The sequence below is a fragment of the Sparus aurata genome, chromosome 11 (genome assembly GCF_900880675.1).
Source record: "Sparus aurata chromosome 11, fSpaAur1.1, whole genome shotgun sequence".
NCBI lineage: Eukaryota > Metazoa > Chordata > Actinopteri > Spariformes > Sparidae > Sparus > Sparus aurata.
The window spans coordinates 22,074,286-22,101,952 of record NC_044197.1 but is presented as its reverse complement, the minus strand read 5'-3'; the positions used below and the strand labels follow the sequence as shown (position 1 = coordinate 22,101,952).

The following is a 27,667-nucleotide window of genomic DNA, read 5'->3' as shown; positions in this document are numbered from 1 at the left end:
TACGAAGAGTAATTCTTGTATTTAGCACAATCTATTAAAATAATATATGGCAAACTGTTACAGCAAGGAACACACATGTGGATCAACTGAACTAAGAGAGTCTGGTGTTTGTGAATAACTAGGACAACAAAACTGTATACATGACCATGGTGGTGGTCAACACTAGGGGCTTTTTAATGACTTAATGTCTGCTAACTATGGAAAGCTCTTTCTGTTTTGAATTTGAAAAAAATAAGATTGATGACAAAGAGACAAATAGCATAGGCGACCCCTCACACATATTCACATAACCTTAGGTTATTGTACCGACTGTGTCTATAGAGTAGATCCAGATTTCTCTTTTAGTGCAAATTCTGTTAATTTCTGTTTCCAACTTGTTTCTGAATTGTAGCTCAGCTTTTCACTCTCTGTACATTTACTGTTCCTGTTCCTCTTTAACTACCTCAGTGTTCAGATCGGGAGCTCATACAGGCAAGTACAACAGCCTGGTCTGGCTGCACAGAGGTGAAAAGTAAATGTTTCGAACAAACCTTGGTAAGAGTTGTGATTGAAGACATCTTAGAGTGGATTTTGAGCAAACTGGTCAATCCTCACAGGAAAGGAGCCTCTGAGCCACCGGAAGTGATGAGAGTCATGGTGGCATAATATGGGTTCTGAGTGAAAATAAAAAAGGAGATTTTAAATTAAAAGTAAAAAGTCATAAATCAGCTGTTGATGACAGATGCAGCAGGGCAGAAACAAGTGGTATTCCCTAACAAGTGCCTAGCGCCAGCCATTCAAAAAATAAATAAATAAATTAGGATCTTGCCAATTTATTCTTTGACATTAACCTGAATGTACCTCTTTTTCTATAACAATATTGAATGATCTTACTACAATTACGTTGCCTCTGACACAGATAGTGTCTCGTCAACAAATTAAGTAGGGTGTGTGTTTAGGTGTGTATTAAGTGTGTGTGTGTGTAAGTGAGTGAGTACACGTGCCAAGTGAGAACAGAAAAATCTAGAGAGAGAGAGAGAGAGAGAGACAGACAGGAGATGCAGTGATTTGGGATTTTGACAGGGTTTTTCCTCTCACATCCTCTCTGTCGATCAGGTTGCCATGGCAACTGTGCTAGAGTTGAACACCGAGACACATTCTCCAGACGTTTCTCTGTGGGATAATCTCCACTGCTACATGCAGGCAATGTCTTGTACAGCAGGTACTGACACAGATGAACTCTGAAACACACACACACACACACACACACACAGACAAACATGCAGATACATGCTGCCATAGTTCATAACTGCAAATATAGATTACAACTTAATATACTTTAATACACCACTGCTGCAGTCCAGGTGCCAGTTTGAAAAAAAAGCAGCCCTGTGGGTAGTCGTTGGGCACAGGTGCGACAATTACTTGATTAGCTGTCAACTATTAAATGAATCACCAACTATTTTGATGCTTGATTAACTGGTTTGAGTAGCTTCATTTATGACAGTAAATTGAACATCTTTGAGCAGTGGACAAACCAATACAGGACTTGGGCTTTGGGGAACCCTTATTAACATTTCTCACAATTTTGGGACATTTTAGAGACCAAACAACTAATTGACTTATTGAGAAAACTGTACAGATTAATTGACAATGAAAATTATCGTTAGTTGGACTTCTAGTCCAGTCTATATTAGGGCTGCACAATTAATCAGGATATTAATGAAATCACTATATGGTGCAATATCCAAATCGCAAGAGCTTAGTTAAAGTTCAAATGCGTGACAGAACAGCGATTGAATGAAGTACTGTGGAGCTGCAGAGATGCCCTGGCATACAAATCTTATTCTTCTGATGTGACAAAACATGATGTCACATTGCATTTGCTGTTTTCAGTGTAAGGGAAATTGTGATGCAAAAAAACAAAACAAAAAACAAAACACCATTCCCACTACTTGTGAATGAAACCGCACTTGTAATATCTGTCAAATTAATTGCAATTTGATGTTTTACCATATTGTGCAGCTCTATACATACATCATTCATATTCATAATCTATTATTCGAGCTAATAATAAGATAATCTATCTAGATAAAATCAACCGAATAAAACATTTAAAAGAAAAATGAATAATAGGGTTTCTACAAGGCCTTTTTGTTGTTTTGGAAAATATGGTGAGCAGGTTTGCCAACAGGCCCAGCAGGTCAGCTGTCCCTCTGCGCGTACACACATGCACAAACACGCATACACACGCACGCACACACACACACACACACACACACACACACACACACTGCCTCTAGGCGTGGTCAAACACGCATGCCATGCGTACCGACCAAAACACTACCTGCAGGTGGATACGCACCATCCGCAACATACTGCAGAGATACGTATCAACTCAAATAACCTTTCTCCTCATCATACCCGTAGAAGAAGAGGATGATCACGCGGATCAGGTACAGTCTGCATGCTGTCAGGCCAAGTTTGGTCTCATAGTCAGAGGCTGATACTTCATTTGGGAAAAATCCAATGCGGGTGAACGGGGAGAGAGACGCCGTTGTTATGCAATACTATTGAGCCGCACGTCAAAATGTTGTGGGAATTACTTTCCGGAGATGCTGAGTTTAATTATTAACCAGGGGGCTGGGCAGGTCTATGAATCAGTAAAACACATGGCGTTTAAAACTCAATTCAGCTGTCGTGATTCGCCCTGTGTGAGTAAAACAAATAACCCCGCAATACAGAACACGGGCCTACGACTTATGTAACGTGGTTAAAAATGGTTGTCTGTCCTTCTTGGGTAAAACTTACTTGATAGAGTGTGGCTTGCCTGCATGTAGACACTGTTTAGCACCAGTCTGCATCGTCGTTGTTAACATTTGAGACGTTGACATTGACGGTCCGCTTCACGTTAGCTTAGCTTTAGCCTCATTATTTTGCTCAATACAGCTTAAATACCAGCGTCATAGATAACATGACAACACTTACCGCTGTTTGAATCGTTTCCAGATTCCCAATAAGAATCTATCCTTTTTTGCAAACAATTTATACATAAACTACATGGTAAAGAAGATTTCCCGATTCTTCTCAAACGATTAACGGGCCAAACGTTTACGGCCTGGTAGCTTTGTCATAGATATCATGTGAAAAACTAAAAATTAACCTATGTCAATCATTATGTGAAAAAGAGTCAAGGTAACAAGTTTGTTATTTATACACTACCCTAATGATAAAACGTTCAATTATCTTGCTGCGTCATACAAGACGAGCAGAGAGGCTATCTCACTTCCGTCGACCATCTTTAATCGGCTGAACAGAATCTGTTGCAAGTTTGGAAAGGAGTTGACAATTGTGCAGGTGACAGACCATCTTTCTTTTCACCTTAGTAGAAGGATACTTTGAAGAATTAACAGGTTATCCAAATAGCGGTAAATGTTGCACACTTCTAATCAAATGTACGCATCATTGCAACAGGTTTAGCTAAAATTATGCTATCTAATCTTACATAAGGGAGATAAATTGGTGCCGAAATGAATTAAGTTTGAACTTGATTGTCTCATTTTACCACACTGTTCACTCTGTTCAGACATGTGATTAAACAAGACCAGTGGGACTCTTTCTGTGTGGTAGATGATACAACCATCCATGATAGTAAATTAAATCACTTCCCAGATATTCATTTTTAGTAAATGATGTACTTCCCTCAGAGCTGGCCTGTGTATTTTTGGACAGAGTTCTCGTAACCATGGAGACCCTGTGCAGAACAGCTTGCATCCTAGAAATGAAACAGGAAAGTGAACATTTCCTCGGCAAGTGAGATCATCCTTTATCATGCTGAGGATTTTGTTTGTGTAACTGAATAGAAAATGCTGGTAAACCCCAAAGGTCTGGTGTGTAGGGCCGCTGCCACTCCATCTGAATTCATGAGTCAGAGCTGTAGTCCAAGCTCACACAGATGACGTGTACACCTTGATGCAGTTTCCTGATATATTTTCCCATCACTCTTTACCAGTAACTCTCATTCCAGGTTAACTGAAGTTCAATGATTAAATGCTGACATATGTTACCCAACTATAACTTTTAAAACATTGTAACCGTCGTAGAAAGATAAGTGTTTGTAATTGACCTCTTGAGTATGTTGCACTTGCCAGGTTGCCAACAAGGTAAGACACATTGTTGTGGATCGTGCTAAGGGTGTCAACACAAGTAACAAGTCCTTATTGAAAACATTCTCTCCCATTGTGGATTCCAATTGTACAACACTGGTTTCTGATTAGTCCTCAGAGTTTATATGAAAGTTAAGGGAGTGCTTTTGGGGATCCAAACCACTGTAGCCCTCACACAGTTGGATCCTGACACGAGGACCTGAAATCATAGAGCCCTTGACAATGCTATAAACGCAATGGATTGTAGTTAAAGCTTATTACGCAATGTTTCTGTCCAGCATATGAAAACAACATTCGGAGAAGGGAGCTGAAAGAGCAGAAGGGGACAAAAGACTGATTTGCCTTTGACGTCTGAAACAGTTGAGTAATGATGATTTGGCGTAATTTACTCCAGTAGCAACTACAGTCAATTCATCCGGGTTGATTGACCAAACTCACTGCATCATGAAGTCTGGCACGACTGAATAATAATTAGCCTTTGTTGAGGAACTAATGATCAGCTTGATTAATTACACCGAGTATGTTTTGTAAGAGCTGTGGCGTTGATGCCTGGGGATGTTTGAATCAAAATATCAGAGGCCAGACTGTATGACATCAGCTTGTGGGGATATTTGTGCCCAATCAAACTGTTTCTCTCTGTTGTCCTTAATTTAGTTATGTAAACTGAACAGGTGTTGTTGCATGTGATGTTTCACATGGAGCTACACCTGAGTACTCTGTTATCACACATTTTAAGTTACTTTAAACGTGATGATGGCAGTAAATGGAGAAAGTTTCACACAACTTTATATGTATTAAAACAAATTAAATAGTATAGCTATTTTTGAAATCTGTCTAAAAAAATAGTTAGACATAGGCTTTTCATACTGGCTGTTAAGAGATCCCCTTCTAATAATGAACTTCAGTGTAAATGCAGGGGAATAAACCTCAGCCACTCTGTCTGTAAAGATATGAAAATCCATGAAGTTAATAGCAGGCTTTGGTCATCTGAGCAAATTTCAGAATTAGTGTTTTAATTCTTGACCAATCCTGTGAGACAGCAACAGAAACAGTTGTCTTTAAACAAAAGCCCAGTGCAGATGTGAGGCATAGCTCTGGGCTTGTGAGAGTTGCACTGGGACAGCTATAACATCCTAGAGGCTTGCTGCCTACTAAGTGTGAGTGTTGAAGCAGAATGAGTTCAAGTAGAGGTTTGTGATATGTGGGAAAAACTGTGGAGGGAAGAAGGGATTGCCAAGCTCGAGAATGATGAGTGAGGAATGAGGTTTCAGTTAGTAGGTGGATTTTTGCCTGGGAATTCAGCCTGGGAAAGTTTCTCTGTTTCCTGTGTTGAGCTGTGAACGACCTCAAATACATGGGCTTTACCCATGAAGTCAGCACTGGCCCTGTATCACACGACTGCAGCACAGCGGACACTTTTGGGAAAATTATTGAAGACATGAACAAGCGCTGACCTGCTTAGAACTGATAAAATACAGAGTAAACAGCAGAACATGAAATTTTGGTTCTTCTTTGGAACGTTTTCTTTTTTGTTTACTTGATGAACAAAGCAGTTGAGATGCAAAATTAAAATATTTTGATGAGAGGTCAAAAAAATGAACCTCTTACCAAATACTGATTGATTTTGGTATTCACAAATTAATGAAAAACATCACAAATAAAGTAGTGTGCAGGCAAAGTAAATGAGCAACATCCAGACACACAAAAATCAACTTTTGACAGTAACTTTCACCAAGGTATTGAGTTTAATAGGCTTTTTGTGTATAATGTCCTTGCGCCCTGAATCTACCCTGAATGTTTCAGCAAATAGAAATACAAATAGAAGTAAACATGTACTCTCAGCTGACTTGCATGGATAAATAGAGAAAGCGTTATTGTTGGAGAAGGAGTGAGTCATTCGTGCTGTTGCTGATGCTCATGCTCCATGGGGGAAGCCTCACAGTTCATTTGGCAGTGTGGAGTGCCAGTTATTCAGGCCTGTCTGAATGACTGGGTTAACACTGATCATTTGTCCAATTAACACAACAGCTGTGTCATAATTTGATGACAATCTCAAATTTGACTCAAGTAGCCCGTCTGCCAGTTATCTGGTCATTAAATCAGTTTTTATGACCATGGATGCTTTATCCTGTTCGTTAATTGTTTTAATGTTGATGCCAGTTCGTGGAGTAGTTTTAAAACTATTTATAAGACCTATATAGCTAAAGGTATGATTATATTTGTATGTAGTTTTTAAGACTAATCAGGTTTGTGTGTGTGTGTGTGTGTGTGCGTGCGTGTGCGTGCTGCAGATCACAAATGGACTTTGCTGTGAAACAGTAGCTGACTAAGAGGACTTAAAGGAAAAGGACAGAACTTCTGGGACTACAAATCAGCTGATATCAGAGTTAGATTTTTCAAATTGAGGTAAGTGGGATTTAATAGAAATTGTGTTTGGTGAGTTTAGAAAATTGTATTGGAGGTGCCGTATTGTAGTCATGCATCTGTCAGTATCACAAAGGCTGCTCATTCTGAGAGTTTACCGGAAGTGTGTGAGGGATTTGGGTGAGCTGTGTGTGCGTGGGTGAGCGAACATATGCTTTATTATATGACACTCAGGAGATGTGCGAAACATGTCAGCGATGAGTAAGAAAGAGCAAGGCATGCTGTGCCTTCTGGGTAAAAGTGTTGTGTGTGTGTATGTACATGCACACACGCTTGTGTTTGTTTTGATATAGATGTGTAGGTATTAATCTGCTGTTGCATTTTAGCAAAGACCCCGCTCCAGCACAGAAAGGCCTTTAATGTGGAACATTGACTGGTAAAGTGGTAAATATAAATCTATCACAGATATACAATAATCTCCTTAAACATTCTTTTGAAAATATATTTTGATTTAGGGTGTTAAATTTAAAGTAACAGTCTTTAATGATCTATCTATCTATCTATAGATGTAGATCTATCTGGAGAGAGAGAGGGAGAGGGAGAGAGAGAGAGAGAGAGGGAGGGGGAGAGAGAGAGAGGGAGGGGGAGAGAGAGAGAGATTTACCTGTGATAGGCAAAATTGGCCAACTGCTATGTTTGTCGGGCTCAACTTTTCTCAACAAAATTTGAGCGTTGTCCCCCAAAGTTTGTCAAAAAAGTAAATGGGTATTGGCATATATAAAGGGTTCAGATTAGGGGGTGATAGTTTTTAGAGTTAACTGTCAATCAATTGTTATAAATGAATGAACAAAATAGATTAAAAAAAAAGAGCTAATAAACGCTAAAAGAATTTCTGTACAGGATTACCCTTCCACTCTTACCCATAACACACACGTACGTAAAACACAGGACATATTTGGTACTATAATAGAAGGTTCCTGCTGCGTAACTCATCCTCTGCCTTTCTGACTCAGGAGGTTTGGTGAATTCTGCAGCCTACATTTGCTAGTTAAAAGGCCAGTAAAGAGAGGGGGAACAGGGATCCCACCATGGTCATTTTACATCATGACTTTGAGTCCGCCTCATGTCCTACTATATTATATCAGAGACAGGTTCAGTATTCTCGCTACTCTGCTATGCTGTCAGAGCAAAACTTAAAAATCCACACTCCTATTTTAAGATGCCTCATGAATTATGGGTTCAGTTTTACATGCGTCACTGGGAGGCCGATCTGGGTTCCTACCAGCACATCACCGCGCATGCGCACACACACACACACACACACACACACACACACACACACACACACACACACACACACACACACACACACACATAACCTATATTAGCAACTTTCCTTGTGGGTGTCCAGCCAAACTAGAGTGAGCTGGTAAGCAAGCGCAGCCAAGTCTTCATCTTTTTATGTCTGTCCAGAACTAACTCAGCGATAGGGTTTTCTGTGAGTGTCATTTAGATCAGTGTCTTCTTATTATTCATTTACCAGCTAAACAGAACCAACCTCCCTAATGAAATAAATGTCACGCTGAAATTTATTGAACTTGATACTAAAATTTTATGTTTGAATTAGCCAAACGAGCTATTAGGGAATATAGAACTCATCCCTGTGCTATTTTTGTCGTCTATAATATAGTACTTTGAGAGTCCCTGCAGTGAGTTCATCTGGCTCCATTCTGTCATCTCAGCCTGGCTGTCCAAGAAGAGAACCGTACTCTTGGTAGTGGCCTAATTTAAACCTCTCCACTGTTTATAGATATAAGCTGATTGTATAGCAAGTATGGGCTCTGTTTATTTAGGCTTTGGCCCTGTGTGCAAATGGTAATTGGTGTGAGTAACAGGGACTTATTGGACTGGTGTTGACATCCTGGAGACCATTAGGGAGACCACAGACCAGACTGGCCCAGTATCAAAAGCATGAGATCATCTTTTCCATCCTGTTTTGTGAGGCTGGAGGGGAGAACTGGGTTTTTCAGAGGGGGCTCTGGATGGGATTTTGGGTCAAAGAATAGTCCAGGCTGTTGGTGCTTATTATTAAACTGGTTCTACGGGGCAGGGAGTCAGTGGGAAATGTAGACGTACTATAATTTCCAGTGTCTATACTCTGCAAGTTGATTTTAATTACGGAACTGACCCGTTCTTACGAAGTCTGACTGAATATCTTCGAGTGTGATCAAGTATGTAACCAATTAGCTAGTTACTTGCTAACTAGCTAATTGACAGCCATTGACTGTAAAAACAGTGTACACTGCCACCTAGACGTCACCCATAGGGAAGAGTGGGACCAGCCATCACCATCTTGCCAGTACCTGACTCTTCCTAACTCACGGCTGATCAAAAAAAGGGGGGGCTGGAAGCTACCAAGCTAGCTAAGGCATCTCTCATCTGTATCTTCATGTAGTAAAGTACCCTTTACCTCTATTCAGCAGTCAAATAAGAGAGAATAAGAACAGTACATTATAATAAATTTCTGTCACCTGTGCTGATCGTTGATGTAGACAGGTTGGGTACAATAAACCACACAGCAAGCCATATTTTTTGTATGATATTTGGATTGAATATTTTGCATCTAGCTATCAAAGCACCCAAACCCTTAACAGTGCATAACTTTAAGCCTTAAAGTAATTTAAATGATTCAGTTTTATCAAAATTCACCCCCAATACAGCCATGTGCTGGGAAATTAGGTTTATGTATCAAAACATTTATTTATATATTTTTTTGCTTGCAGCAAAATAAAATACAATAGTTCTTTCCACCCATGAGACTAACTCCAGACTAACTCTTGCTCTAACTAATAATGATTTTCCACCAAAATTAGCAGGTCTACATCGGGTTTTTTTAGACACGGAAACACTCGCATATTGTACCCATCCCTCTTCCCGCAGACTGGGCAGACCATCAGTAATTTTTATCTGAAGTGTTATGTTGTACGTCACTGACGTCTAGGGCTGCACAAAAAATCGTTAAAAAATCGCGATCTCGATTCACACATACACGTGACCTCATATCTACACACAGCGATTCTGAAGCATTTTATATCTCGAGCTGAATCACAAACAAATGCTCCTATTTTCCTCCCGGATTTTTTGAAGCGCCCCCAAACACAGCACTGCCGCTGCCTCCTCCCTCAACCTGTGGTAAAGCGTCTTTACAACACGTGATTCAGTGGCGGAAGCCCGCCTGCAGTTAAGTGTATGGAAGGAGTGAGTGAGAAGCCGCTTTTAGACAGGGCAGCAAGCCACCAATCTGCCCGTCCTTTTGGCGGCTAGGTCCGCGGTTTTAGATAGAGTGCGGCAAATGGGGGGTCTGTTTTGGTCCGCCGATTTCCCGCCTCGGAGGGTCCACTTATTTCCGCCTCGCCTGCTAAATGAGCAACTGGACAGCCGCTGAGATCAGGAGATGCCAGCGTCTCCTGGATCTCTAGCTGTGTGGTTGTGTTAGCTTGTTGTTGTAGCCACAATCTAGGAACGGTCACTACTTTCAAATTAAAAGCCCCCCGCTAAGAACCCAGCTCTAAACTCCAATGGGGTGTAATGTAAAGCTCTTATTTTGAAGACAAATTCGTTGTCAACTGCTCACAGCCCAACGTCGGGCTTCCCGTCACGTCACATGTTTACCTCTACCTCTGAGGCGGCTTTTGGAAAAGGAAGAAAATTATGCCTCCGTTTTAGAAAGCCGATCACAGCAGCTATCACATATCACCTAGCTTAAGATACGGCCCCAATAAACACTGTACAACATGAGGTATAAAAAGATGCCCTCTCATCTTGGGAGACCAATTTTTTTTTTTTTTTTATTTGTGTAAAAATAATTTCTCATCCAATGATAGAACTTGAAATGAACAAAAAAACATTGCTTTGGCAGAGGCATAGTAGTATCTGCCATACTATCATGTTTTTTTGTTTTTTTTTTGTTCAAGTTCATCAGTGCAATAAACATTTTGTGAAAAAAATCGTGCCAGAGAATCGTGATCTCAATTCTAAGCAAAAAAATCGTGATTCACATTTTTTCCAGAATCGTGCAGCCCTACTGACGTCACAAGCCAAGTTGATAAAAACCTGGGTGTACTGCAGTCAATTGACCCGGGTTCGAAATGCCTAGTGTACACATTCCCATTGCACACAAAAGCCCAATCATAAGCGGGTATAAGTGGGACATTTGACCAGTGGAAAAGGGCTATTATTTACATGCCACCACTGGATGCCGAGCCGAGGTGATAAAGATCTGTGTCTACTGCAGAGTCAGTTGACCAGTACGTAAATTGATGTAAACGCACAGAAGCCTGATCATCTCTGTAGACCAAGAGATCGACTCTGACAAGCGTATCACCTCAGCTCAACTCGGCTTTGATCTAAATGTAATATCTGGGTGAACGTGCTAAATTCCAAAATAATACCCACTGCAGCATCAGACAAAACAAGCTACATTCACCTTTGAGCTGGCAGTCGGCCTCCTCAGCATCATAAAGTAAGTGGGTGCTAAATACACAGCAAACCTTACTTCTTTTTCTTTTTGTACTGTTGTGTTTCGGTGTATGTGTGTCCTTGCCCCCCTTGGCAGGGCAGCTTTTGGGGTAATGACACAGAACAGTATGTCTGTCTGGCAGTCCTAACAGACAGAGGGCATCATGAGTGGCTGGATAGCACGTAGGCACTCGACATGGCACCCTGCCATCACCACGCCTTATCGCTGTGCATGCCTTCCTCTGCCGTTGAGTCGAGTGAGTTGTTTTGGTTTTACTGCACTCACTGCTGCCTAATTGGTGGGTGGGTGTTTGTCTGTGTACGTTTAATGACTGCTGCCTAATCATCATCCCTCATCAGGGCACTTTCGGGGTGGGTTAGATGGAGCAGGGTGGAGGTTTGCAAGGATGTTGCTTCAGCAGTGTGCAGGAAATGGCACAAGGCCTCGGGACATGAGACGTGACGGATGCAACATGAGCACAGTGAACTGAGAGGCATCATATTGTTGAAACATCGAATGTTGACATCCCTCAAGCTTAGGGTAGAGTACTCTTCCTGGTAGGTCAGTGTGAGGTAGGGGTGTGCCAAAATATCGATACTACGATATATCGCGATAATTCGTCTTGAGGTACGTTATCGATACACTGGTGCCAAATATCGATATTAAAAAATGTAAAAGAAAAACAAAAAAAAATATAATTTTTTTTTTGGGGCCCACCACCACCACCCCTCTTCGGAGGACAGCTTTATCTTTATTCAAACATAGGTATACAACCAAATAAAATTTTAAAAATAGTTTAAGTAGCTCTGAAACCCACACATATAGATATTTAATGATTGCTGTAGTCAGTGTGTGTGTTAAGAAGAGACACTGTGCAATATACTCTTTGTTTACTTGGCTGTCATTCATGTGAAATTGATTGACAATGTTTTGTCATTCCTGTGAAATAGATTCAGTGCAGTCAATAACTTCTGAATTTCTTCAGTGACACAGATATCGTGATGTATCGTGGATGAAATTTCTTGCAATATATCGATTATCGCATAATCGCTGTATTGTGATATTATCGTTATCGTGGGCAAAATATCGTGATAGTATAGTATCGCGAGGTACCTGGTGATACCCAGCCCTAGTGTGAGGGTGTTTTAGGTTGATGAAGGACAAAATACAAAAGAAGAAAACAAAATGCGTCCCCTATTAAAACGTATAGTGGGAAATGAAAAAACAAAGAAGACGAGCATGACTGATACATATTTACTGCTAGTTGGTGTGTCAGTGTGGGCTTGCTATGAGTGAACATGATGATTTCATAGTAGGAGAAAAGTCACTCTTCTCTCTTCCTGTTGGATTGGTTCACTTCACTGCATTGTCATATGTCACTGGGCTTTCCCCTCTCCTCAGTGCCCTTCTTCTGTAGCACTGAATTAGTGTCATTATCCTGCTCACCTCAGTGAGTGTGGCAAAAAAAAGTTTTACATTTTTAAATGTTTTGTATTATTTAAATTATTTGTTGAAGTTTTTAGCTGGCCTGTCTCTGAATTGAGCCTAGAGCTGATTACACACATAAAGGTAAAATGACCAATCTTTTAATCTGTCTTTTTAATCAATTGTTTAGTCCTCGAATTATGTATAAAAACACATTTCCATTCACTTTTACCGGAGCCAAAATTGATGTATACAGTTTGATTACTTTGTCTGCCTATCAGCCCGTTACTATTTACCATTATATGAAATGGAGAAGAGCAGTACCTCTACATGTGAAATCTTAAAAAGGAATGGTATGATCCTTTTAAAAAAGTATTATTCAGGCATCACAGTTGCCATTTATAACATTTTATTTGTATTTGTCTAATTAGTTAATCAACTGAATGGTGCAGCACGTGCTGAAAATAACAATTTGATTGCATTTTTTTTTTTCATTAAAGTGAGGAAAGAACCAAAACACATTTGATAAATTATCAGCAATTCAGGGCCCTGAAGTGGCATTGCCATACCGCATCGTCCACTCACAGGGGTTTTTCACTTTCCAGATGATAATGGTTTGCTGCTTAATGCAGCTTTTACGTCCTACATGTAGCTATGTTCATACAGTGAAAGAGTGATGACCCATTTTAATTCATCTTGCGGCTTTTGCTGTTGTTGAATACAGCTTGGGACCTGCAAACAGATGCAGACAGACGTCACTGAAAAATAGCCAGACTAGAGCAACACTGCACCCCACAGGCGAAAGCCGTGAGCAAAGGTGGAGAGAAAGTAGGTCAGAGGAGGGAGGTACAGGGTGTATGTATGTGGGTGGGGGATAAAGTGAGATATATGCAAAGTAGAGGGAGGGAGAGATGAGAGGTGGGGGTCGTTTTTTTTATTTTTATTTTATTCATTTATTTATTTATTTATTTGCATGCGCTGCTTTTACAGGTTTCTGCCATCTGGGAGGTGTAAAGAATGTGCCAGAAATAAAGGCATCCTTGCCCAGAGTCTATTTAAGAATAGTAACTGCTGTCTGTCTAACTGCCAGGGGGGCTGCTTTGCTCTCAGGAGAGTGTTTTCCTGAGATAAGGGCCAGAGAATGAGCAGCAATGTGCTTCAGTGTGACAATGATGATGATGTCATATACTTTTGTTGTCACTGCAGGTATCAAGCTTAGAGTTTATCGCTAAATTATTAATTGGCCACCTGTACCAACAAAGACTGTCATAGCTAGGCTAACAGTAGGATTTATTTTGCGGTGACCTACTGTAGTCTGAATGTGCAGATGCTTTAAGTGGGTTCTGGGAAGGTCAAAAATAGATAATGTTTTTTTTACCTGGATAAATATTTTTCTGTGTTTAATGAAAGTTGTGTGTCCCTGTGATACTGCTGATGCCTATTGCGAATCGCATGTTGTGGCTCATAGATGGAGGGATACCGTATATGGCAGGGAAAAGTGTACCGTGTTAAAGTGAACAGCAGATGGTGCCAACAGCATGTCATTTTACAGTTCTTGTTGTGAAATAAATCATCACATTTTTTATCCATTCACCTGTAATTGACAGCACCTGTCTAGTTATAAATCTGCCGCTTTCCATCTAAAAACAAAAATGTAAGCAAACATTTTTTTTTTTATTTTTTTTTTTACAGTAATACACTAACTCAGTGAATCAGGTGCTTCTTGGGATGCAGAATAGCAATTTTCAGAGGACAGAAAACAACTGAAGTGTAGTGCATAAAAAGGTCTACAAAGGTGTTTTTTTTTTCCCCAAATGCAATTAATGCTATCAACAAATACATTAAACTTAAATATGAGCATGTAGGCTGTGCACCAGGGGTATGAATACATTTACAGTATTGTTGTATTACCAAAAGAAATGTGTTCTGCTAATATTGTGTTTTGTGCAATTTATTGTGTTTACATTATCCTGGGTAATTCCAAAGATGATTTGTAAATGAATAGGGGAAATGATTCACTGTGTGTGTGGAGGAGTGCGTGTCTGCCTATGCAGCAATAAAGGACATTTTGACCTTCACTGCCCGACTTGCCTGGCCTCATAGCCCAGTGTACCATATTACTAGTCTCCACAGGATGTTTTCCAGTGTTTCCGTATGCCTTTGGCGCTACACTTGCAGTTGTTAAATTATGCGCTGCTAGCAATGTCAGCGTACGTGTACATCCTCTGAGCAGCTCAGCTTGGCAGAGTCCTTGGTTACTCCTCATTCTGGTCTCCCTCTTCTCTTTTGCAGCGAAAAAGCTTTGTCATCCGTTTGTCCTCACCCATCTCATCCCTCCTGTCTACCAGGGGTGAGAACAAGGGGTTCCATGGAGATAGCCGTAAATGGCAGAGGAGCTGTGTAAGGGCTGGTTTCGCATCGTTGCAGGTACAGTAGGTAAAACCTTGTTTTTGATCTATTGGTACAGTAGAGCATCCCTTCAGTAAAAGAAACGTGGATAGTAAACTTACATGGAAATAATGAGTGTTAATGACTTTTCTTCTCTTTCTTTTTGTTGTGCCTTTTATAATATCTGTGGGTTTAATCTAGATTGTTTGATGCCTGTGGAGAAATAGGTGGTATGAGGGTTGTGAGTGTTGAGTCCTCACTGTAGTGTAGTATATGTAGTACTTTGCCTTCACTTTTTAGTTGGCCCTATTGATATGTATTGCCATAGCACATGCAGATGGAAGTTACTCTTGCATCAATGAACTCTGTAGCACTGGCACTGGAAAGTGCTAGATATCCCCATGGCATTTACACAAGTCATTCATGTCTATCATTTCATCATTTTTGCTCCACAGCTATCTGAGTTCAAATACATCAGTGGTTCCCAATTTTTTTCTGCAGGGTCCCCCGTTTGTAGATAAAAAAAAAAAAATGCCAAGCCCTTCCCCCAAATTTGAAAATAGCATAAACAAGATGGAAATATTTCAGTGAAAAGAAAAGCACGATCTGTTGACTGTGTTTCTTTATAAACCTGTTAACATTTGAGTAAAAGCAATGGCAGACCGTAATCTATTGGGATCTTAAAATAAATCTTCTATGGAAAAAAACCCAAGATTTTAGTTTAAGTCATCTCTGACCTTTTTGTGTGTTTCACATTGTTTTTGCTGTACAAAAAAAGTGTCATCGGAGGTATTTTGCCTTTTTTTTTTCTTTCTTCTTTTTTTCAATAAATAATTATACACCAAACAGTGTTGGCAGAGTGCTCACCAATATGGCCATAAAGAGTACCTCTCACTGGTAAGTGATGCAGAAAACGCCCAGTTATCTACAGCAGCTTGGGTATAATTGTCTTTTCCTCTGCGTTTCTCTTTATTCAGGCTGTTCCACTCATGCAGCTCCAAAACAGAGCTTATAGGGCATTAGGCTTTATTTAGCAAATCCCCCTCCCTTACTCCTCCCTTATTCTACATTCCTCCACTAGCTGCCATAGCAGCATTTGTCAGGTGCATAATCACTATACAGTGCATATCTCTTCATTTGTACAAGTAAATATTAGCCTAGCTACCACGGACATGTCCAGTACAGTGCCTGGATGGGTATTCTAGTAAACTGAGCAAACATTTTTACCACCTTAGCTGAGAGGCCACCCACTCAATCATTCTTGGTGAACACTAGATGGCAGTGCAGGAGAAAGCAGGGAGTAAGCAGAAGCAAGGTGTGATGTAGAAGAAAATAGGAAACTGAACAGTGATGATGAGATGGATAAAGAAGGATAGAAAAAGCAAAGGAAGTTTATAAGACAAGAAGGGGAGGCAGCAGAAAAAATTAAAAAGGGTAGAGGGCAGAAAATAAATACAGTGTTGAATTGAGGGGGGAGAGGGAACGATGAGGGGGAAGGGAGTTAAAGCTGAGGCAAGGTGGGAGGGTTGGGACCCTCTCTTTGGGAGCATCTGCTGGGTGTTAAGACAGAATAGCCTTGCAAGAAAAGACTGAGAGATGAAAGGAGGAGTGACAGACTGAGCCACAGTGAGGCAGCTTGACAGAAATAATGGAGTAAAAACAGCAAACAGCGAGAAATCAGTAAATGAAAAGGGAGAGAAGTGATAAATGAGAGAGAGAGAGAAAGAAAGAGATTTGGAGGGAGGGAGTCACCATCACATGGGCTTGAGCATGACCTGGGAAGTTCTTTGGGCATGGAGAGGCACACGGCTGTCTCTTGTTAAAGCATGACTGAAGACAGAGATCAACAGAGGGAAAAGTAGATATTATGTGTCCCTTTGGACAAAAAATAAACAATTTATGCACAATAAACAAAAATCAGTGAGCTGTAAAAATATCAAATTGTCTTTTTGCGGAAAATGGTACATTGCAAATCAGGGAAAGCCTGACATACAGGACACAGACACCCTAGAAAAAAACATGTAGGATTTCATTGACTTAAGTATTATTTTTTGTTATTCACCTGAAAGTAAGATTGGTAGTTTTTCTTTATTACGCAAAGTAAGCCTTTTTATACCTAGCAGTCCTTCTAGCATTGGTACTTCATGACTAACTATAAGGACTATATTATATATTAATACTGTAATATGAAATTCTAGAACACTACTCTGACTATGAGTACTATTGCTGAAACAACAACTAACAAAACTATTTACTATTTACTAATTACTATTAGATTGTTCTGGTAAAGTTGCACTTGTCTGTTTCATTTGTTGTTGTTTTCTAGGTTTGCCCAATTGTCAATCTCCCCTTCTCTTCAGCTTGTCAACATAAACATCCCTCCCATCCCCCCCCCTTCCCCCCTTTCTCCACCCTCTCATAGATAATTAATCAGCAAACACAAGCGCACACTCCTCTCCGGGGGCTGCTCTGTCATCGGCCCTTCTCGCTCGTTGGTTGCAGCTGCAGCCTGCGTCGCCATAACGTCACACCAATCAATCCCTCCTCATCCCGGTGCAGTGTTAAAGCAGAGAGACAGAAAAAGTCAGCGGAGTGAAACAGACTGGCAGAGAGAGAGGGGAAGGTGGGAGGGAACGGCTAGAGGAGGAGGAAAGAGAGGGCAGAGTGAAACCACACCTTATTCCTAGGGGGGGCGGGACACAGGCAGGGACACACAGGCAGCTACTACAGGAATAGTCACTGTGCAGGAGGGTGCAGGGTAAATATTTTGTGCAGTGGTATAATATTTGATATAGTTATAATAGTGTCTGCGTCTGTTTGTGTCCTCAGCATGGGTTGTCACTTGGCTCACACCTGCTTGTTACTCTCCCTGCGAGCAAATAATTAATGTCATTCACCTCTGGGCAGGCTCGGCACACTGCAGTGACATAAGGTAGGGTGTAGGGGAGGGGTGCATGTGTATGTATTTTGTGTATTTGTGAATCCGTATTTACTCTGTACATGTCTTGCTGCTTTTTCCATGACCCTATTTGGGTGTGTGTGTGTGTGTGTGTGTGTGTGTGTGTGTGTGTGTGTGTGTGTGTGTGTGTTTAATGTGTACACACCATTATTTGTCAGGCAAGAGAGGTTACTAATGTAGCCTTCTCTTGAGCTATGGTGTCAGGAGATTCAAGCTGTAAGCCATGTGACTCCGCAAAGAGCTGCTGGGATTGGCTGAGGCCATCTCTGACCTCAGCAAACTGCCTCCGCCCCTCCTCGACACTACCACCCCCCCCACCAAACACACATACACACACAAAAACCTCCCTCCCTCCCTCCCTCTCTCTCAGTCTCTCTACCTCCCTCCCTCCCTCTCTCTCTCTCTCTCTACCCTGCCTCTTTTATTTATTTTTTTCCTCCGGTTAGCTTTCCCCCCACCTCTCAGCATCCTCCACTGAATGTGTAGGTTAGAGCCGCAGCAGTAGCAGCATCCTCCATGGCTTAAGCCTCAGCTCTGATCGGCAGCTAGCCTGGCCAGGCCCCTACCCCTCCTCTCTCTTCTCTCTATCTATCTATTTCTCTCTCTCTCCCTCCTGGGCTAGTTGACAGGCTAAGTCTGGGGGTGTCGGAGGCTCAAAGTTAGCCAGGGCGTTAGCCACATGCACACGGCTGCTCTGCTGCCCATCAATTCTACTGTATCTCTGTGGTAACCAGGGGCTTCTTCTCCTCTCCCCCTCCCCACGCCTCCTGCTTTCATTTCAGGCTCCTTGGAGGTAGAGGAATGCAAATCTGCAACCATGATGGAAGGTAAGGATGATTTTTTTATTTTATTGAAACGCTGTCCTGTTTTATGTTGTAATGCAGGGTAATCCCCCTTTATGTCCTTGTACGACAGTGCTTCATCTGCTGGCAAGCGTGTGTGTGTATGTGTGTGTGTTTGGGAGGTTCAAATGTCATAAGCTGTCCTGCTATTTTGAGTGCATACATTCCGGTGACTTGCATGTTATTCTCAGGAAAAGGGCACAGCCACTGAATGTCTACCACAGAGGCACAATGGCGAGGCTAATTGAACCGTGTGTACCTTTTGTGAGTGTGTGTGTGTGTGCGTGCATATGTCTGAGTGCCCCCCAACCCCCCTTTTCCCGCTTCCCATCGTAAAGGATTATTTGGATTTATTGTGCAGGAGGGCTTATGTGCCCAGCTGGCTCACTTGTATAAATTCTCTTTGTATGGTGTATTCTTAAACACATGCACACACGCGTGAAAACACACTCACAGTAGCGTATGACTGCTGCGTATCTGCTCACACTATATTGCCATTTTCCCCAGCACTTGCTACAGACTGCATGTCTGTAGTGCGTACATTTATATCTACCCATGGTTGGACTGATCCATCTCTGTTGGCTTGAGCATAGTGAGGAAAAAGGGAACTGATGACTGTTTTAGTTTCATGTCCCTTTAATTTATGACATCACCAGGGGGAAGGCCTGTGATGGAAGGATGAATCCCTACAGCTCTGCAGCTGGCACACGACAGCTTCCATCCTTTCGTTTTATATGACAAATCTTATTTCCCATGTTTCATATTGTTCAGGCATCCTATATTTAACAGCCACTGACCTATTGTTTGACCAGAAGAACCTACAGATGTTGACTTTAATGAAATCAGCCTTGAGTTATGTAAGATTTCTATGTCCACGATAGATGGGCAACATTTTTAGGCGGTGAATATGGGGACCCTACATTAATCAAAAAAATTATCCCAACATAGTTGTCACTCAAGCCTGTTTATTTGCACTTTGTAAACGACCTGTTTGCCGATGTGTCTGCTGTTCAGGAAGAATCTCATTAGCTTGTCGTCTAGTTTTGTTTGTGATTATCAGTTTTTTTTCTGAAAGGGATCAAAAAGAAAATAACAAATGATATGTTTGATAGTGACATAGCAGCCAGGTCATTTAAAACAAGAAGCACATTTGAAGGGTGGGCAGGAACATATAGTTTAATTATTAGAGTGACATCTAAACATGTCTGGTAAACACTGGTAAGCATAACTCTCATTCTAATTAACAGTCACCACATTTTTTTCTTATTTCAAATGTTGAGCCGACTGACTTGACATACAGACACCAACAATGGCACGCATCTGAACTGCGGATTTATTGCAAAATTGAACCATCTTAATCACTATAGTCAAATAAGATCTTAACTGACAATCCACAGAATAATTTTCTTCAGATAGTAAGCATGGCAATATAAAACAGATAATTAAATATAGTTGGGTTACAAACCAGTGGGCTAGGCTAATAGCTTGTTTTTAGCTAGCTGCTCGTTAGCTGAAGGGCATACAGACAGATTATAGATGCTATTTGAATAAACTCTACCATAAATCACAAAATCCTTGTAGATGTAACTGTCGGGTGCTTTTTACTACAACTACAATGTGCAGAAGAACAAACTTTGCTGGCCAAGGCAAAGGATTTATCAGTAGCTTTCTGATGAATAATAGAAGAATTGTTGACATCTCATGGTGATAATGAAACATTGTTACCTAAGATTTACTGTGTAAGAAAACAAAGAAACAAAGAAAACACACCAATTATTCTAGCCAGCTGCTGCCAAATTGGACATTGTGAATGTAGAACCCGCCATGTCACCATGTATCCATTTGAAATCATTATCTGATCAAATGATACTGTAGATCTCTTAACTTAATAACATTCATAAAGTCTCATGATCATTGTTTTATTCGGGGGAGACCATGATTTGGACCTTCTTCATGTCTGTTCCCTTTGTTAAGACCATTGCATGCTGCATAAATTGTCTGTGATTGCCGGCCAGCTTTGTGAAGTCAGAGTAGATCTAAATTTAGATTGAATGAATGACGTTTTAATCAGTTGGAAGTAGCTAACACCACAAAAATGGCTTCCCTTGAATGTCTGATAACAGTGTGTTTATTGGCTCGCTACTGTATCATGAAAAAGGGCAACAGTCAGCCTGACGCAAGGCTGTGATGACAGCAATTTAACAGCATCACTGTTTGTCACATACATGTCATTATGCAAACTACGAAATGCTCAGTAAGTTATAATTAGCGTGATGACCATACTAAAGGCAGAATAAGACACCCTCGCTGTCCTTGTCAGAGTTAGGATAGGGCTGCAGTGGTGGCAAACAGCTATTTCAAGCACAGTGATGTGAATTACAAATGCACAACAGCTTATTAAAAATATGTGCTCTTTTGGGGGCAGCACACTAGCCAATATTTAATGGCTCAATCTGTGTTTTTGTGTTTTCCCTTGGTTTCTGATACAGTTTGTGATGGTAAAGCTATAGTGGTTGGTTTAAAAAAACACTTTTCTGGGTGATGATAAGTAATCTACATCAGGTAGGTATCTCTGCCTGTTTTTCACTGGCAGGGCACAGCAGTATATATATCTTGCAGTTCTATTTTTAGTACAGTGTTGGATCATCATGTAAAAGAATGGCAAAAAATGAGTGCAGTAACAGAACTGATTGATTCAGTAATAAGTATATCTTTAAATAAAGAATTGTCTGACTTAACGTTAATCTATCACTCCCCCTCCCCTGCGAGTGTGCCTGTCATCAGCTGTATTTGTCACGAGCCAAGTTGTTAGGTAACAGTTGCAAAGAAAAAAACAGACCGTCTGCAAACCACTTCCCCTCCCATTAGCATGGCTATCACAGGCTTAGCATAGACTGTGTGAGGGCAGGATTACAGTCAGGTGTTAAAATTGGATGCTAATCCTTGTTAGCTCTGCTTTTTAAAGCTCTGTGCCATGGCCAGCATGGTTGTCCCTGGGTTACACACAGGGTAGAAGACTTGAGGTGATTACTTCATTTTAGTTGAAAGAGAGGGAGACAAGCATTTAATGATTAGTGCCAGTGTTAGTGACAACAGCCACCACCCCTTTTGACAAAATATAGTAGATAAAAACAGGTTGTGCTTAACAAAACTGTGAACTGTGACCTCCAAATGATGATTATGATAAGACATTTTCCCCACTGTAAAACCAGATATCAAACATTCTTTCAGAAAAGCATTCCTCTGGGCTTTTTTTCTTTTCTGAAATAGCCCTTTCCCCTTTAATTTACAACCGGCGAATAGCACTTACCATGATCATTTGCTATGAATTTTACTGCAAGTGGTATTCCTGCATTTGTGGTTGTGGTGCACAGTGTGTGCACATCATTGCTAGTCAGATGACATTTTAAGTAACACATCTCCTGTTTGCTGTTTCTGTACTTAGGAGAGCCTGGCTTGTGTGAAATTTACTCAGCTTTCCACAAGGTAGCCAGGTGCAGCATGGGATTCTGATTCCACTGGACTCAGGGTGTGAGCTGTAAGGAGATGACACTGACATCATCGTGACAAATGCAGACTTTAAACAGATTAGATTTCTGACTGTTAAAGGACAGTGTTACTCACCTAACCTTAGCGACCCACATGAAGGCCGGTTTGACCCACAACCCGTAAGTGGCCCTAACGACCCTAAAAGTCAGAGCTCACGTGTCCTCAACGATACAGCACCTAGATTTACTGTGACCTGGGTGACTGAAATCCTTCATCAACTGTGTCTATTCATCTTACATTAACACAGATTCCCATGAAATTAGGCATGACATTTATGGCACCCATGATCCATAATTGATTTGGTAACACTCCTCAGCTTTCAGTACTAGTTGGTCAAAGTGAGATATTATCTTGAAAACCAATAGAATGATTACCAGGCAGTTTTCTTTGTATATTCCTGGGTATCAGAGGAGTAAATCTATTGTAAATTACCCATTGATCCTTTCTCTAGCACTACCATTGGTTTAAAAACCTTCCCTCGGACACAGGAAACAACATCACAATCTGACAGATGATCAACCATGGCATTTTTCTCATGCTCCCTTTGGCCTCAACATTCTATATTTTGGACACTTTCTCTTGTTCCACCTTCAGGCTGGATTGTAAATGTTGATCTACAAACACTACACAAAATGTCTTAGAATCCTATTGTTAAATTGTTATAACTTTTTCTGATGAAGTGGGCGCTCCAAATAGTCAAGTCCTTTTGATTTTAATGAACCCATGGCATTTCCTGTAGCACAAACATGAGGAGAAAGTTGGTCCCAGCACTCTGAAGGCTCTAAGAATAGCAAAATCTGTATGTTGTTGGTGTCTCTTCAGTGTGTTGTCAGAGTGTCCTTGATTTTGTCCAACAGTTTTGTGGGTTGTAATGAACCCTGCAGCCTCTCGTGGTCACTAGCAGGGCTTCAGACTTGTAGTCTTGTTAATCCTGGTTAGGAACCAGACTGTCACAGGGAGGCCCAGTACTTTAAGGTTGCCGGGTTAAAACTTGGATAAACCCTTGACTGGAATGCTGCAGAGTAAAGGGCAGAGAGGACACAAGGCCATATGGCAGGCACTTCATGCCTTTAATGGTCTTTTAAATGACTTTATATGAATGATAAGTATTTGCTCTTGTGAGTTGTCGGATGGTAAATAGTAATTTTGATACAATTGAAAACAAATTAAGGTCAGCGTTCCATGTCAAAATGGCTCAGCTGATGGCACACAAGCATGCATGGTCGTATCCACTGACTCAGCTCGTCAAAAACATCTCACCATAAAAGATCATTGGCTTGTAATGAAAGCAACATGATATTGCAGCTGAGATCCCTGTAGAATAACCAGTCTATGTTGTATATGGGTCGAATGTTAGCCATCTGACTTCAATTTAATATGAACCCATTACTATGATCAACTTAGCCATAACATGGTTGTATTTCTATTAGTATCATGATAAATAATACATTTCTAATAAATATTGAAAGACCTTAGTTTCAAGTTAGTTGTCTATAAATCTGACAGCATTACCATACTGATTGCATGAAGTTTACTGTATGCTATTGAATTCTTTCCTTTTTCCGAGTCCTGCTGGCATGAGTATTAATCATTTATTGATATTTACAAGGTACAAGGTAAACTTAGTTGTCATTTTTATACACGGGTTTTATAGAAGGAAATAATCGTATTTCCTTGAGTCCTGCAATATCTATTTATTTATATTTATATATTTTTATTTGGGTTTAATCTTTCTGCCATACAAACTCACTCCAACAGCACTGAGGCATGCATATGTTCTATCGTACTAGACACAAACACGGTGATTCCACACTGTCCATTAACGACAAAAAAAATCATTTTGAGAAGCCTTGGAGAAGGTTCAGTGATGTCAAATAGTCAGCATATCTCCTGTCATCTGTGGTCTTGCCATCACATCAAATAAGCTCTAACTCTTGCCCTGAAGGACTCTGCTGCCATATGGATCCCCAGGAAATGACCAGAAAGCTGACTCATGTCTCTTTGAATAATGAGCAGTGAAAATACTCTGTGATTTCTGAATTAATAGTTATTTAGGTGTGATGATGGTAGTACAAAAATGATGCACATTTTGGTGAAAACGTTTCCTTTTTGAGGATGCCAGACTGTTGCAGACCCAAATGAGTAATTTACTGTCAAGCCATTGGCCCAAACAAATAACTCGTGGGCTGATGCATCGGAAACAGCCCTCAGTGGCCATGCAGAAGTTCTATGATGATATGCAGGGTTCTCCCCAGAAATTGTTAGTATAGCGGCGCACCGTCTGTCCGGGGAGGGGGGGGGGAGACACGGACGTACGGACAGCCGGTCATCAACTCCGTCAGCCGGGGGACGGACGGACGCTCATCGCCGTCAGCCGGGAGCTCCTAGCCGTCAACCGGGGGACGGCGGACGGACGGACGGACGGACGGACGGACGTACGGACGGACGCTCGACACTGTCACGCGCGGAGTATAGCGGCGCTGACCGAGCGGTAGAGCGGCGCAGCACCGCTGTTCCACCGTCTGGGGAGAACCCTGATATGAAATGGTGCAGTAGACAGTCTGGAAATGAATAATGCAGAATTGTATCTTCCTGCCATCCCTCACGATTGGTGCCACATTCTCCATCCTGAGTCATAGTTTGAGTCTGTGTTTCTGCAGTGTCTTCCATAGACACACAGACCATAGACTCACAAATCTGTTGATCTGCTTTTTGTAGCTGATAAAAGCCTTATACATACTGGTCTTAGATGGTTGTAGTCCCTAGTTAGTGATTACGTGACATTTTGCGTGTTCAGCCTCATGGGTATGCCAAGATTTCAAATCACAGAGACAGAAAGCAACCAACAGATAAAATGATGAAGGCTGTTAAGCCAGGGCTGTTGGGAGCTCTTCAGGAATTTCCTGCACTAGTGCAGAGTAGGAGTAATGTGGGACTGCTTTAATAACATGTAATTGTTGCACATAATTGGGTCCAAGTAGTAACTGTATGCATTGACTTGTGGCCTCAAAGCATGATTAGAATACCAATGTAGATCTGATGTTTTCCTTGGAACAATTAGAGTTGGTGAGCTATTAGAATATATTTAGATGGGATAATTAGACGCATGTTTTTAGCAAAGATTGATTGGATTGATTGGAATAAGTCCAAAAGATCAGGTTGGTCCATTTTTGACCATGTTGTCCAAATATGCTCACTTCTGGCTCTCAAAAACCAAGATGGTGACAGCCGTAATGCCAAACTCAAGGCTTCCACAAACCAGTGGGTGAGGTCACATTTGTTCTGACGTTAGTGTATATGCTGGAGAAGTGACAAGTCTGACTCACGGCTTTTGCTAATAATAACATAAGTGTATGCGTGGATGCTAACACGACATTAGTGTTTGTGTGTGTGTGTGTGTGTGTGTGTGCGTTCATCAGAATTATGGCAGACTCACAGGAAAGCTCATTGTTAAATGTGTTGCAGTAGAATAGGTCCATTGTGACCATGCTTGAGAGTAAGTTTGACTAAAATTAACACTCTTCTTCACACCATGTTCATTCATTCATAGACACAACATCCTCACAACTGCCCTTCCAAACTCAATCTTGTTCTTTGTGCAGACAGACACACACACACACACACACACACACACACACACACAAACATAGACCAGCTTATGTAATGATGCTTCAAGATTCAGAGGCAGATAAACAGACATGTTTGTGTAACCCAGTGGCAGCCGGGGAATTCTGAGGTTCTCTTACAGCGTTAACAAACTCTTTCCTTCAATGAAAAGTCGGAATCAGCTTAAAAAGATAGGTCTTTGTCAAGAATGTCATCAGATAAAAATTCTGATTAAACTGCGTGAGGTATGTGTGCATTTGACAGGATCATGCTTGAAGGACGTAGAGAAGATTAAAAACTGAAAAGCAATCCACGCTATACATTATTTAGCATGTAATTTTCCTTGACTTAATAATGTTTTCAGACTTTGAAAAATATTTTTCCATGTAGTGGTTGCTTTTTTATTTTCCTGTCGAAGCTGTACTGCTTTTTTTAAATTGAAATGTTACACATAACACATCAAAGATAAACAGGAAGTAGCACAAACTGTTAACCAACAGACTAGGGATGCTATTTGCACCAATTAAATGTGGTTCAGCACCCTGCTGATTATCTTATTGCTGCTGTGCAGTTGTGTGATACAATACATAAGTCTATTTTGTACAAATTGTTTTTAATGGCATGATGTGCAGTCTGTTTGGCTGATTCATCATCAGCATATCCTAACACACACACACACACACACACACACACACACACATACACACACATATGCCATATGGATGTGATAAGGTCACAGCTTAGATCCTCTGTTAGCCTAACTGTGAATTATAAGGTCTCCCTGTATCCCTCTCACTCAGCCCTGATACATTAAAAATGCTGCTTTCATAATAGTGTCTTTTACAGAATCCATAGCAGTGCAGCAGGGAGAGAAATCCACAGTACCCAATTAGAGGAGAGAAAGACAATGAAAGAGACACGCAGAGAAAGAAGCTGACACAAGCTGGGAAATAGAAAGGGAGAATGAAAAGTGTGCTAAAAAGAAGAGGCAGTAAGAAAAAACAAGATGAGGAGGAATGAGGTGCAAATGGAAAAGGAGATGAAGTGAGTTAAAATGTCCAAGTAGGATAACGTGAGAGTGGAAGAGATACATGGAGGGCAGCAGTGCGTGTCAGAGCCCAGGAGGGAGAGGGCAAGAGGGAGACATACAGAGAGAGGGAGGGAGGAGGACAGAACGATCATCATGAAAGGCCTGCATTTTGATGAGTCACTTCGTTCTTTGTTTTGTTTTTTTGGGAGTCTAATCAGCTCAACTGGTGGGAGGGGTGATTTTAGAAAGTATGAAAAGGAGTTGAACTGACCTTGTGCCCAAGATTTTACTTTGTTTTGTTTATATTTATCTTTTTATCTGTATTAGTATCCTAATTTAAAAAAGCTCCAGGTATATCCTCATTTCTGTCAATAATAATCAACAAACTCATGGATGGTTTAACAATGCATTGCTTTGCATCATCACTTATGATGATGGATTAGTGGTGATTTGTTTTTTTTTTCTCCAAAACATTATTGCTCCGGTGGCTTATTTTTTATTTTTTTCCTACATTTTCTCATCCCACCATTTCCTTTCCACGTAATTACCTTTCTCTCTCGTGAAAAGTCATCCTCTTTTGTCCTTTTGATGTGAATAACTTCCCTTCTTTCTTTTCCTTCACCCTCTTCCTCCTGCATTATCTGTCATATAATAGAAGGGGAGTTGGCCAGACATGGTGGTGGCAGGGAAACCCTCAGGGAAGTTGGATTTATTTGGCAATATAATATTAATGTGCTTCTCTGCATAATGTATTCTGCTCCCAAGCTGATTGTTAGTGCTTGGCTCGGTCTCCTTTGACTCTGCTTGCTTGATTAATATATTCACAGGAAATCTTATTGC

The 27,667-nt window shown here is 40.9% G+C and overlaps 1 protein-coding gene and 1 long non-coding RNA gene across 16 annotated transcripts in view; one reads left to right on the top strand and one right to left on the bottom strand.

Annotated features, from left to right (window-relative positions):
* Nucleotides 1-314: 314 nt before the first annotated feature.
* On the bottom strand, nt 315-3,560 carry LOC115592057 (uncharacterized). Its single transcript, XR_003986058.1, has 3 exons — nt 2,968-3,560; nt 1,078-1,220; nt 315-653 (listed from the first exon to the last, which is right to left on the bottom strand). It is a non-coding gene; the product is annotated as an uncharacterized LOC115592057 (long non-coding RNA).
* Nucleotides 2,267-27,667, top strand: part of sgip1a (SH3GL interacting endocytic adaptor 1a) — a 79,351-nt gene continuing 53,950 nt past the window's right edge. For 5 of the 15 annotated variants that reach the window (XM_030434558.1, XM_030434567.1, XM_030434557.1 and 2 more), the window contains exons 1-4: nt 2,267-2,435; nt 6,437-6,551; nt 14,746-14,889; nt 18,583-18,627. In XM_030434558.1, coding sequence (XP_030290418.1) covers nt 14,838-14,889; nt 18,583-18,627 — 97 coding nt within the window. In that variant the 5' untranslated portion in view covers nt 2,267-2,435; nt 6,437-6,551; nt 14,746-14,837. Of the gene's footprint in view, nt 2,436-6,436; nt 6,552-14,745; nt 14,890-17,258; nt 17,774-18,582; nt 18,628-27,667 lie in introns of those variants that run through there. The other 10 variants (XM_030434569.1, XM_030434559.1, XM_030434562.1 and 7 more) reach the window with 7 other exon arrangements.